The 14,127-nt window shown below is 39.3% G+C and overlaps 1 protein-coding gene across 3 annotated transcripts in view; it reads right to left on the reverse strand.

The window, feature by feature from the left end:
* The window catches only part of CDON (cell adhesion associated, oncogene regulated), a 108,336-nt gene that overhangs the window by 51,716 nt on the left and 42,493 nt on the right, over positions 1 to 14,127 (reverse strand). For all 3 annotated transcript variants that reach the window (XM_017892319.1, XM_017892316.1, XM_017892317.1), the window contains exons 3-8: positions 13,246 to 13,518; positions 11,599 to 11,745; positions 10,288 to 10,431; positions 9,035 to 9,322; positions 7,179 to 7,448; positions 1,625 to 1,978 (exon numbers count right to left, since the gene is read on the reverse strand). In XM_017892319.1, coding sequence (XP_017747808.1) covers positions 1,625 to 1,978; positions 7,179 to 7,448; positions 9,035 to 9,322; positions 10,288 to 10,431; positions 11,599 to 11,745; positions 13,246 to 13,518 — 1,476 coding nt within the window. The remainder of the gene's footprint in view (positions 1 to 1,624; positions 1,979 to 7,178; positions 7,449 to 9,034; positions 9,323 to 10,287; positions 10,432 to 11,598; positions 11,746 to 13,245; positions 13,519 to 14,127) is intronic.

A 14,127-nucleotide genomic window follows, 5' to 3' on the forward strand; every position in this document is an offset into this window, starting at 1 on the left:
AACAATTTGGAGCAGAGCCACTCTTATTTTTGCCTAGAGGAATAGAAATAGAAAACACACACACATATTCATTTATAGGTGCAAATTTATGTAACACTGAACTACTTTCTTCATTTGAGGATTCTTAAGGTTCCTAAAATCAGTAACTATTTCTTCCTTCCCTTAACACTGCCACAAGAGATCACTATAATTTAATAATAACTAGACAGTAACAATCATAACTTTATACTTAGTATCAATGGAGGGCTTTCTATTGCCAGACACCATTCTAAGCACTTACTATGCATTAACTCCTTGGATTCTCACATCAACCCTATGAGTGGGCACCTTCACTATACCTGTTACACAGATGAGGAAACAGAACAGAGGAGTTCAGGGATTTGCCCTTAGGTTACAAAGCTGCTAAGTGGCAGAGCCAGGATTCTGACACAGCCCCTGTGCTCAGCCTCCACATCTCTCCCATCTCTAACATGCACAAGAGGATAAGGGGAAGCCCCCAGTCTCCACCACTTCTCCTCCACCTCCACCTTCATTCAGAGCAAGAGCATCCTGGTTTGCACGTGAAGGGAAATCGTATGTGCACATACAAACTCTTTTTATTTCAACCATCACTCCTCTGCCAAGGACCCCCCGTTGGCCACTGCTCTGGCTAAGGGTGCCCACACACTGGTCGTGTGGTCCAGACTGTGGCGGATGGGCCAGGGGAGAGGAACTGTGGCGACAACTGTGAACTCACTAAAGCAGGGAATGCTGGATCCCAGACCTGTCTAGAAGGAGGGACGTGGGCTCTGAGCTCAGCATAAGCACTGCTCCTTGACCCCGTGGGCTCTCTGACCCGTGGAACCATGGCCCCAGGCAGAAGAGAGCCACGCTAAGCCCCTTAAAGCAGAGGCCAGGGTCAGAGACCTCAGTTACCCGAGACTGAAGGCACTATTGCCTTTGATATTGGACCTCTCGCAGGACAAGTAAGGTGACAATCTACAGCCAACTGACTAGTTGTTGGGGACACTGCTCTAAAAGCCTACTGATGGAAGGTTTGAACTTGAATTAAGTCACGTTTGAGTTCATTTCCATGAATATTAATAGTCTATATACCAGTACATCAAAAATCATACATAGTTTTTAAGTCATCATCACAAAAAATCAGTAAAATATGAAGAATAAATATTATACATCCCATTAGAAAATAACTTTGGATAAGACAGAAGGAATATATACAAACAGGTATTACTTAATAGTACCAAAACTCTACATTCTCAATGAAGGCCAGTCCTTTAGACCCAATAATGTAGTTATCAAGGGCATAAAAAAATGTCTGCAATATCATTTTCGGTAGCTTAGAAAACCAAAAACATTAATCCCAAAGACAGGTTATATTCTGGGCCTGCTCCCAAATGAGAGCTTTCTATATTGCAACTACAATCTTAACAAACACATCAGACACAGAGACCAAAATTCATGTGATTCACATAAAGCGAAATACCAAGAAACACGGTTCCACATTTCACTGTCATCAGGAAAAAATACAGATTGCTGGACTCATTAAAATAACATTTCAAGTCAGTTTAACTTATATTATAAAAGGAACTTATTCAACTAAAAATAAATAATAATGGCAACTTACCAACCATGAGAGATGCTTCTGCCTGTGTGGTACCATGTTCATTTGTAGCTTCGCAGATGTATTTCCCCGCATGTTCCTGAGTCACAGCCTGAATATGGAGAGAGCTTGCACCAGCTTGGGACATGACGAAGTACACAGGCTCCAGGTTCAAGCCCTCAGGTCTTGATAACTGTGATTTTCGGGATTTAGATCTCAGGACTTGAGATGGATGGCTGGTTATCAATCCATGGCTGTCATACCAACGAATGACCGGAACCGGCAGCCCACTGGCATTGCAGGACAGAGTGACAAAGTCTCCGTCTGCCACCTTTGCACTTGCTGGTGCCGTAATTATAACTGGCTTGAATCCACTGTCTATTAAAAAAGTGATTATGAAAAATTAAGAACACTGTAGTATCTACGATGCAAAACAATTTCATTCTATCATGTAAATGTGGGAGTAATGATTAAAACCAAGATAGCTACTTCCTAGTTAGTTCCCTTCTCAACTTCCACCAAGTAAAACTGTCAATAAATAGTAGAGTTGTTTCATAGCTGTAGGCTCCTAAACATTTCCTACATAAATTTCCTGTCCTTCAGAAAGAAAGGAATATATACAAAGAAATCTTTTGAGAGTTTTTCTGAAGCTACACTAAACATATTTGACCACTGCAAATATAGAACATATGAAGTTGAAACCTCAGACCTTAACAGGAAAATGTGTAAATAAGTATAAAAGCAGATAATTTTCCTTCAATAAAATGGTCAATTTTGTGGGGTAGGGTGGGAAGGGAGGCAGGAATTTGATTATAAAAAGCTTGGGAGAAAAAAACCTGTTCTGAATAGAAGTTGATACTGATGATACCTGTATTTTTTTCCCATAGACATGAACAGCATTTTTGTTTCTAAATTAAAGTGGCACCAAGTCTTTCCTTTGGGTCTTAATATTCTCTGGAGGCATTTTTAAGAGAGCTTACAATGGAGTATTGACCAAAGTAATTGACATTTTCTCCAGTATGTCTCTTTTTCTCTAGTCCTCCTTCCCATGTCTGACAAAACCACCCAACAACTGATATCAGATTTCTGGATTTTTGCCAAGCTACTGAGTGTAAAATGCTATCTCCTTGCTCAGAACATGTATTTTCCTGAGGTCTAATGAGGCTGTACATCTTTTCACGTGATTATTTGACATTATTAATTTTTGTCCTCTGTGAAATGGCCTTTGTCAGTTTTTCTATTGGGTCATGAATCTTTTCTGTAATGATTCGGAGTTCTCTGTATATACTAGATTCTGTTCTTTTGTTCAGGTATGTATGTGACTAGTACCTCCTTCCTAATGTACTGCTTATCCTTTCAGCTTTTCACAGTATCTATTAGGAAGATGTTTTCATTTCAATGTGGTCATATCGTTTCAAATCAGTCTTTTAAAATGTCTTATTAAAAAGTTTTACCCACAGATCATACATTCTTCAATGTTTTCTTGAAAACTTTTTTCATCTCATCTTTCATATTTAGATCTTGAATCCACTGAGAATGTATCTTTTATACAATGTAAGACACTGAGTTTCACTTTTACCTCCATGTTGACAGCCAGTTATTCCACATCAAAATGCGAAATCGGTCTCCTCCCTGCTGATGTGCAGTGCCGGCTCAGTCAAGCCCTTACATGCAAATGTCTTTTTGAAAGTCTCTATCTTGTTCCAAGAGTCTATCTGTTTCTGTACCAATATAATATTTTCTGAATTACTACAGGTATTTTAGATGTTTAAGGCAAGTCTCCCATGTTCTTTTTCTCCTTCTTTTAGAGTGCCTTTGCCATTCTTGGGCCTTGGGTTATCCATATAAATTTTAGAATCAGTTTGTCAAGGTCCTTAAAATACTATGATGGGATTTTAATTAGAATTGCATGAATCCACAGAAAATTTTTAGAAAGACCAGATAACTATATAATACTGAATACAATATATAATATTGAGGAACTGGTATATCTTCTTATATAACTGGCTATGCTTTACCGCTATAATATTTAAAAAGGTGGTTTTTAAATTATACTTTCTGTTTGTTGCTGGTATACAGACAGGCAACTGATTTATTTTTTGTTTTTAAGAGACGAAGGGTGCAGTGGCGCCACCTCAGTTCACTGCAACCTCCGCCTCCTGGGTTCTAGAAATTCTCCTGCCTCAGCCTCCTGAGTAGCCGGGACTACAGGCGCACGCCGCCAAGCCCAGCTAATTTTTTTTTTTTTTTTTTTTTTTGTATTTTAGTAAAGACAGGGTTTCACCGTGTTGCCCAGGCTGGTCTCGAACTCCTGAGCTCAGGCAATCCACCTGCCTCGACCTCCCAAAGTGCTAGGATTACAGGTGTGAGCCACTGCACCCAGCCAAGGCAACTGATTTTTGTTCACTGGTCTTCATCCATCCACCTTGCTAAATGTTATTATTTATCATAACAGGTCATAATAGGACATACAACAGTCATAATAATGGCCAGCAAACTATTTGGGATAGTCTATGTTGACAATCATATTGGTTGTAAATTAACAATGATCTGGGTTCTTTCCTTCTTTTACTTTTCATGTCTTTCTGTGCTGGTTAGGATCTCCAGTATAATGATGGCCAGAAGAGATTTTCAAAGGGAGTGCTTCTTATATTTCATCATTAAATGCAATGTTTCCTGTAAGTCCTTGTTAGACACTCTTTATTAAGAAAGGTTAGGCCGGGCGCGGTGGCTCAAGCCTATAATCCCAGCACTTTGGGAGGCCGAGACGGGCGAATCACGAGGTCAAGAGATCGAGACCATCCTGGCTAACATGGTGAAACCCCATCTCTACTAAAAAATACAAAAAACTAGCTGGGCGAGGTGGCGGGCACCTGTAGTCCCAGCTACTCGGGAGTCTGAGGCAGGAGAATGGCGTAAACCCGGGAGGCGGAGCTTGCAGTGGGCTGAGATCTGGCCACTGCACTCCAGCCTGGGCGACAGAGCGAGACTCTGCCTCAAAAAAAAATAAAATAATAAAAAAATAAAAATAAAAAAAAGAAAGTTCAACTCTATTTCTACTTTTCTAAGTGTCTAACATGGGTACTCAATTACGTCTAATGTTTTTCCATCTCTAGTGAGATAATCACATTGTTTTTCTCCTTTATTCAATAAATAGAGTGAATGACACTCTATATTTTCAAGTGGATTTCTGGGATAACTGTTTGGAAATGACGTCTTTTCTTTTTTACACTGTCCTGTCTTGTTAATATATTAGTTAGGATTTTTACACCTATGTTCATAAATGAGACTGGCCTTTGATTTTCCTTACTTGCACCATCTTACTGAGTTTCTGGAATCAAGACTGGAGAGTTTCCATCTTTTCCTCTTCTCTCAAACAGTTTGTATAATATTTGAAACGGTCTATCCTTCAAAGTTTGGTAGAACCTCCATAAAATCATCTGGCCCCTTATTTTCTTTGTGAGAAGATTTTTAACTCCTAATTCAACTTATTTGATAGGGTTAGGACTACTCAAGCTTATTTCTTTTCCGTCAGCATTGCTAAGTTACATTTTTTCCTCAGAATCTGTCCATTTCTGTCTTTATTATAAATTGTCATAAAATTTAGCTTAATCTATCTTTAATTGCTGTAAGACTTGTATTTATAGCCCTCTTTTGTCCCTAATATTATTTGTACCTGCTTTCTTTTCTTTGGGTCATTTTCCCCAAAGATGTGTCCATTTTCTTAGACTTTACAAAGGGCCAACTTCTATCTTCATTGATCCTCTCTATTTTATCTTTGTTTTCTATTTAATTGATTTCTGCCCTTATTTTTATGATCTTTTTTCCTTTCTTTGAATCTATTTTGTTACCCTTTTACTTCACGCAGTAGGTTTTAGTCTTACTAATTTTCTTTTACAGCCACAGAAGGCTGTAAATTTCCTTTGAAATTCTATTTGGCTGTCTCTTACAAAACTGACTGTAGCATTTTCATTATCATTCAGTACAAAGTATTTTAAATTTCCATTACGATTTCTTTTTTGATCCAACTATTGAGAAGTATAATTTTTAATGTCCAAACACATGCCAATTTTTAAAAATTATGTTTTCATTATTAACTTCTAAATAAATTACACTAATGTCAGAATATTCGGTCCATATATTGATTCTCTGAAATTTAAAATATTTATAACTCATATCATAAACAATGGACTTCCCTATAGATAAAGAACTCCTATAAATCAAGAAGAAGAAAGACCAACAACCTAATTTTTTCAACGAGCAAAAGACAAAGAACAGTCAATACACAGAAACGCAAATTTAAGGGACTCAAAAACATGAAAAGATGCCCAACTTTACCTGTAATAAATAAAAGAAATACAGATTAAATGGTTCTTTTTTTTTTTTTTACTTACTAGATTGGCAAAGACTTTAAAAATTGACAATGCCCCATGTTGGTGAGGGTTTGAGGAAACAAGGAGAGTTAAGTGTTGCTGGTGGGAGTGAACACTGGTAACGACCATGGAGAGTGATTCAGTAATCTCTACCAAAATTACCAACACAGATGCGCTTTTATTCTGCAAATTCATTTCTAGGAATTGCTTTTACAAATACTCACACATGTGCAAAATAATCTTTGTAGAAGGGTATTCATTATAGAACTACTTGTAATAGCAAAAGATTAAAAACAACCATCAATCAGGTACTAGTCAAATTGTTACAACTATACAATGGACCACTAAGCAGCAATTTTTTAAAAAGGAATGAAAATACTTTTTATGTACCATGTGAGAAGATACCCCAAGATGCTAAGTAAAAAATGTATGGTAAAAAATGCTACCACTATTTAGGTAAAAAAACAAAAACAAAAACAGATATTGTTATAAAATGCACATACACTCTCTCATGTTGTGTGAAACCACCTGTATGTGTACTACATACAAGGCTGCTCAAGAAACTGACAAAACTAATTATTTCTAAAGAGAGGAACTGTCTAGAGAATAAGCGTAAGACACAGGCTGGGCACAGTGGCTCACGTCTGTAATCTCAGCACTTTGGGAGGCCGAGGCAGGTGGATCACGAGGTCAGGAGATCGAGACCATCCTTGCTAACACGGTGAAACTCCATCTCTATTAAAAATATTTTTTAAAAATTTAGCCGGGCATGGTGGCAGGCGCCTATAGTCCCAGCTACTTGGGAGGTTCAGGGAGGAGAATAGCGTGAACCCAGGAGGCAGGGCTTGCAGTGAACTGAGATCGTGCCACTGAACCCCAGCCTGGGCAACAGAGTGAGACTCCATCATAAAAAAAAAAAAAAAAAAAAAGATTAAGAGAGAGATTGTACCATATAGATTTTTAAAGTATGAAGAATCTGTTGAAAAGTTTTTAAAAACTTTTTTTTAATGAGCTTAATTAAATAAGATTACTTCTTCATGAAAATGCCTACCCGTCACTAGCAAGGAACATGGAAAATGAACACCGTTCTTGTATGGTGCTAGGGTTATTTTCTTTTAGTAAAAATAATTTCATTTTTGACCACAACAAAAGCCCACCTGGAAAATAAACGTTCTTACGACTGGCATGACCTAAAAAAAGCCTACCATTTTCAATTTCAAGTCTTCCAGTAGACTGCATAAATCCAATCCCATTATCTGCTACACACTGATACATCCCGGCATCATCCACGGTAACCCCACTGATTTTCAGTCCGTTTCCTGCAGTTAGATGTCGTGCGGAAGGATGAATAGGTTGTGCATTGTGAAACCAGGTACAGTTGGGGGCTGGGTTCCCACGAACGCCACAGGTAAAGTGTACTGTGGCACCCAGAGACACTATCTGATCCTGTAGTCCTTCAAAAATGAAAGCATGTTCTGAAAATAAAACACACAAATTAAACTCTAGCCCTCAAAACGGACTTCTTAAATTATCAAGTCATAAAAATCTTCTTTCTACCAATAACCAGTTGACACAAAGTTGCACTGTTTATTCACATTCTTCTGTCTGCTGTGGTAATCAAGAAAAAAATTAGAAATGTTCCACTAATAGGATAAACCATATGTTACTAATAACATATCGTCTCCTTTCACAGATTACTCCACCCACTTAACTCCCCACAACATAAGGGAATACACACATATACACAAATAGTTTCTAATCCTGGGCTTCTCTTAGCATTTATTTCAGGTGATTAGTTTGAAATACAGTAATAATTTCCCTGGATTTCACACTAAACAGGAGCCAAAACAGAAGAATGTTTATTCAGAGGTTAAATTATTTTTATGGTCAACTCAACTTTGAGGTTAGATGTGTAACAGGCGAAAACAAAAAAACGAAACTTCCTTTAGGAATCCTTAAAGTCACTTATTACCCAGAAAAAGTAAATCATTTATCAGAATTTGTAGCATATGTCTAAATTATGCATATTAATCCAGTCCTAATCACTGAGTTCCAAAGCCCACTTGTCATACACTTACGTTAATTCCAATGTTGCTAACCTATAGCAGGTTATGGTTATAAATATTATAAATACATGCAAAGCGTTTACAACAATTTTATTCACTATTAAACCACTTTCCCCCTATTTTTTTCATGAAAATCTGTTTCAATAAAGGAAAACATTTTCTGCAGCTACACATAATAGTGAAGTAGGTAGCTGCTTAGAAAGAAAGGAATAGTTTTGAAATAAAGTATAAATATAGAAATGTGGGTGGAAATAATTCAATTTTATCACCCAGGCATTGGTAAGAGCATCCAAAAAAAGAAAATTAAATTAAATAGATTGATTTCTTTTTGAGATGACATTTTCTTTTTTGAGACAGGGTCTGGCTCTGTCGCCCAGACTAGAGCGCGATAGCGTGATCCCAGCCCACTGCAACCTCCGCCTCCCGGGTTCAAACCACCCTCCCACCTCAGCCTCCCAAGTAGCTGGTATTACAAGCCTGTGCTACCACACCCAGTTAAATTTTGTATTTTCGGTAGAGATGGGGTTTCGCCACGTTGCCCAAGATGGTCTTAGACTCCTGGGCTCAAGTATTCCAACCTCCTCCCAAAGTGCTGGGGTTATAGGTGTGAGTTACCATGCCTGGCCTGACATTTTCTCATTAGTACTCTGTCTTAGTTACTACTACTGGATACTACACACAGATATCAGCTAGATTCTTCCATTCTCCTGATTTCCAGTTTTTTCCTCCATGTTATGAAGAAGAGAGAATAATCTCTATATTGCATAACTAGGTTGGGGGTGAGGTTTCCAAGAATATTCCATGCGAAATGCTCTATGCCACTCAGAAAAATGGCCTAATTCAGCAGTCCATTATAAAAATGAAACTTGTTCTGGCTAGGGTGTAGGTATTTCTAGATATTCCCTATTTCAATTTCACAAATGGATCTTTCCTTCAGATATCAGTTAGACCAGAAAATGGCTTCATTTGAAAAACATTAAAAACTAACATCTTACCAAGTACATTAACCATGTAAGTCACATATTTTACATCTCCAGACTTGTTTCCCACCATGCAGGTATAGTTTCCAGAGTCCGCTGGGTCAATGCTATCTGTGGCAAGATGAGAATACAACCTTCTCCAGCTGCTTCCTGGTGCAATGTCCTGCCCGTCCTTTAGCCAATACACTTGAGGAGCCGGGACCCCACTCACCACACACTCCAAGGTTACGGGGCTACGAGAAAGAACAGCTAATGCCTGTGAATGGGTGGGGTGAAGAATGTGAAAATCATCTGAAGAAGGACCTGGAAAAGGAAACGAGACGAGAGATTATTAGTAAGTCTTCGTTTCTAATCTCTTGCTTAGCAAAGCTGTGGGTATCACTGTTTTCCCACGTATTCTTTATACTACAAGGTCCTATTTGGCAGTTAAATCCTTTTTAGTTGAGAATTAAAAGATTTCTGTGGTCTTTTAGGGCTACTTCTGAATTGGCGGTTTGGGAATGCAGAATTCCCAACAAGTTCAGAAGCCACGCCTTCACTGTGCTCTAACTATTGGTGCCACCTCAACTCTACCGCCATAACCTAAAAATCAACAGTGATTTTCATCACATCTGAAAGAAAGAGGACAGACATAGCTCTTTTTTTTTTTCTTCAAAATTCACAGACACCAATTTAATGACCACTACTATAAAGTTGTATCTCCTCTATTTCTTCTTGTTTGAACAAAGGGCAAAATTCTCCACGTGTATTCACTCTGTCACCTTGGCCAAAATTCCCTTCTGTAAGTTACATTTTTAAAGCATGTACAGTACTCTTCTATAATGCATTAATGTACTTACTTTTTTTTTTTTTTTTTAAGATAGAGTCTCACTCTGTCATCCAGGCTGGAGTGCAGTGGTGCAATCTCAGCTCACTGCAACCTCTGCCTCCCACGTTCAGGCAATTCTACTGCCTCGGCCTCCCGAGTAGCTGAGATTACAGGCACGTGGCGCCATACTCTGCTAATTTTTGTTTTTTTAGTAGAGACGGGGATTCCGCCATGTTGGTCAGGCTGGTCTCAAACTCCTAACCTCAGGTGATGCACCTGCCTCAGCCTCCCAAAGTGCTGTGATCACAGGGGTGACCCACCATGCCCAGCCTGTATTTCCTCTTTTGGTAAGACTTTTTATGATAAACAAACAGGATTTGGAAAAAAATGAACTATCATTGCCCAAATTTTTATGAGGACTCTTCCTCTTCCACCAGTTACCATTCTCCCAAATACTTACGACTCACAAGGAGCTTTCGGCCAATAGGTTCAACTTTTAACTGATGTGTGACAGGATTATAAGCTGCACATTTGTATGATCCCTTGTCCTCTAAGGATACATTCAAAATCTGAAGATTTCCTGATGGAAGGATTAAGTAATTCTCTGAGGAAGGAAGGGAGTGCAGTTAGGCCTCTCCCTTTATGAAGGACACCACAGCACAACTAAAACTCACAAAGTTGATCATTATGCTTTATTCCATCTTATTTTATTTTATTTTATTTTATTTTATTTTATTTTATTTTAGAGATGGGGGTCTCACTCTGTCACCCAGGCTGGAGTACAGTGGCATAAGTACGGCTTGCTATAGTCTGGAACTCCTGGACTCAAGCGGCCCTCCCACCTAAGCCTCCCGAGTAGCTGAGACTACAGGTGCACGCCACTACACCCAGTTAATTTTTAAATTTTTTGTAGAAATGGGGTCTCATTATATTGCCCAGGCTAGTCTTGAACTCCTGGCTTCAAGTGATCTTCCTGCCTCAACTTCCCAAAGTGCTAGGATTACAGGCGTGAGCCACAAGACAGCCTGCATTACATTTAGACATGAGATTAGTGGCAAAGAAGCAATCAAGGAAAATTTCTTAAATGAAGGAAAGGGAAAGTCAAAGCAGAACAGAAAAAAAAGGTCAACAGAATTAGCATAGCAAATCAAACTCGGCAGAAGCATTTTAACGATAGCGAATCTCAAAGCATAAGAAACATGCTTCGACTTTGGCAAACCTCTACCTACAGCACTGGTCACATGGTGTTTCTGCATTGTCTAGTCACTCATTTTTTTCCCACAAACACATATCAAGGGGCTACTTTCTGCCCACAATGGCCAGGCACAAGTGCTATGGCAAGGAAAAGAGCAGACAAAAACCCTGCATGCATGCAGCCCACGTTCCAGGAGGGGTATGTGGCGAGGTCAGAGAAAAAGACATACAATCATAAACTAACAGAAATATGAATAACACAGTATCAGGTGTGATCAATTCTATGAAGAAAAGCAAAACTAAATAAAGGGGCCAGAGAGCACCAGGTATATTATTTTAGATAGGACCATGAGGGCTATCTTCTCCAAGGAAGTGAAATCTGATGGGGGTCTGAAGGAACTGAGGGAGTGAGGCCTCAGGGGACGGGGCCGTAATTATTTGTATATTGTAACCACTTGTTTTAGTCCTCGCCACTCATGCCTTCTTGTATCCACAGTTCATCTCTAGCACACAGAGCTTAGAAGCGGCTTATTTAACGAACATTTGTTATGTGTGTGCTTTTCACAAAAGGTCTCACCTGTGGAATGTTTCAGCCATTTTCCCCGGATTTTATAGCGCACCTCAGCTTTGGGGTTACTCTCTGGTACCCTGCAGCCAATGAAACCAGCACTTTTTTCTTCTGCTGTAATAACATGCTTTGTGGATGAACCAAAATCACCAAGAACTGAAATAAATAAGGAAACAGATAAATAAATAAATAAATAAATGCAAATTTGAATTCTTTTTCCCAAAGGAAGTTTAAAAATTAGAAACAACATCTGCAGCATGGCCTTTTGTGGCAGCTGACCCCAGTCCAAAGGGCTGCACGATCTTTTCATCTCAGAAAGCAGCTGGGGCAAGCTACTCAGGAGGCTGAGGTGGGAGGATCACTTGAGCCCAGGAGGTTGAGGCTGCAATGAGCCAAGATCGTGCCACTGCACTCCAGCCTGGGTAACAGAGTGAAACCCTATCTCAAGAAAAAAGAAAAAAAGAAAAGAAAAGAAAAAAGAAAGCAGCTGGGGCAGATGTGCATGGTTGAGGGCTAAGACCTAAGTCATGGCACCCTTTTTCATAAGTCAATGCTTCTAGGGAACCAGAATAAATATAAACTGCTCTTAAGACATCTAGAACTATAAAGCATAATTATTCCCATTTGGTCAAGATAAATCCTTTTCAATCCAGTCCCCCATCAAAACTCACTTTCCCTACAGATCCCTAGTCTGTTTGTAGTTATTCACATTGCAATAAAATGATTTCTGGAACGAACCTAGGACATCAAAAAAATAAGGAAGGATATCATTGTTTAGATCATCTGAATCTACTAACTTGGTCTCAATTCCTCTCAGTCTCAGTTCACTAAGGATGGAGCCTGCGGGGGAACTCTTATGATCTCCAGGGCTCAAAGCGCTCAGCAGCCTGCCACGAGGAGTCCCGCCCTCCAGTGCGCGTCTTACAGCTGTCCACGGGTCACAGCTCTACAAAAACATTTACTCTTCTCAGTTATGACAAACTCACTACTCCTGGGGAATCCAGATTTGTTCTGTAAATAGGGGTGCCCTTACAAAGACGTTTTCCATGACTGGAAGCCATCACCATTTGAAAGGCAGATGGCTCCAACTTACTAAGAAAAACCACGCATTCCAGATTTTCCGTAAGTTCAATACTCAACATTCCTTTCTTTACAGTTACTTTTTTCCTGCTTTTTAACCACAATTTCAATTAAATGAATTAAAATCACTCAGTAATCAAGGCAAATAAAACAGTTAGGTGTGACAGAAAGACAAAGGACTCCAGGAAATAACTAAGGGTCAGAGTAGACAACGGCTTTTGCTGTTAATGATATCATGGACTTCCAAGTACTCACAAAGAAATTGTTCAGAATTCACATTAGAAAAGGGTCCTTCCCTGGCAGAGCTGCAGAGATTATAAAGAAAAAAAAAATTGCCCTCACTGTGTAACTTTAAAAAAATCATTTCCATATCATTGTTACCGATGAGGACATTAGGCCAGGCTCAGAGGTCTAAGTGCACTTCCACAAGTTCTACTCACAGCAGGAGTCAAGGCTGAGACAAAAACTCCTATGTGCCTTACACCAAAGTCCATAGTCTTTCCCCTCTTCAGAAATGCAAGCACTAACAGTAATTTCCAGAAAACCCATACATAACAGGGACAAAATTAAACTCACCTGCCACGGATACTATTGCCGGGCCACTCACAATGGCACCGATGCTGTTGTTGGCAAGGCACTGGTAGTAACCCAAAAGGGAGGCGTTAAGAGAAAGAATTGTCAAAGTCCCCTGATGAATCTTAATATGTTCCATGTTTCCATCCAATTTTTTTCCATTATGCAACCATGAGATATGAGTGGTCCCAGGTTTAGCAGAACAATGTAGTACTACAGGTCCACCAAGTTTCTGGACGGCAGAGAGTGGCTCAGAAGTAAAATAAGGTGCCAAGTCTACAAGGGAATATTCCCCATATGCAAAGAAAGCAGGGGAGGTAAGAGGAGAGAGAAAGAAGATTACATTAAACACATTTCATCTGTATCTGTATAACTAAAGGCAATCTCTTATTTTATATATGTTATGGTTCTTGATGCTTATAAAAGTTCTAGCAAAATTCTTATGAGCCTATCTATTGGAAGTGAAAAAGGGCAACATGTTAGCCTAGGACTTAACAATTAGGGTACAAAAGACAAGAATGCTGATGATATAAATCAGCTACAACACCAATCCTATTAATAAGAAATAGCAAAGTGCAACTGGGCCCTGGGGCCCCGCCTATAATCCCAGCACTTTGGGAGGCCAAGGCAGGTGAATCCTTGAGCTCAGGAGTTCAAGAAGAACCTGACAACATGGCAAAACCCTGTTTCTACAAAAAACACAAAAATTAGCCAATGTGGTGGTGTACACCTGTACTTCTAACTACTCCAGAGGCGGAGGTGGGAGGATTGCTTGATCCCAGGAGGTGGATGGAGGCTGCAGTGAGCCATGACTGCACCACTGCACTCCAGCCTGGGTGACAGCAGGAGACCCTGTCTCAAAAAAAAAAAAAAAAAAAAAAAAAA

This window comes from Rhinopithecus bieti, unplaced genomic scaffold, assembly GCF_001698545.2.
Source record: "Rhinopithecus bieti isolate Rb0 unplaced genomic scaffold, ASM169854v2 scaffold_20150, whole genome shotgun sequence".
NCBI lineage: Eukaryota > Metazoa > Chordata > Mammalia > Primates > Cercopithecidae > Rhinopithecus > Rhinopithecus bieti.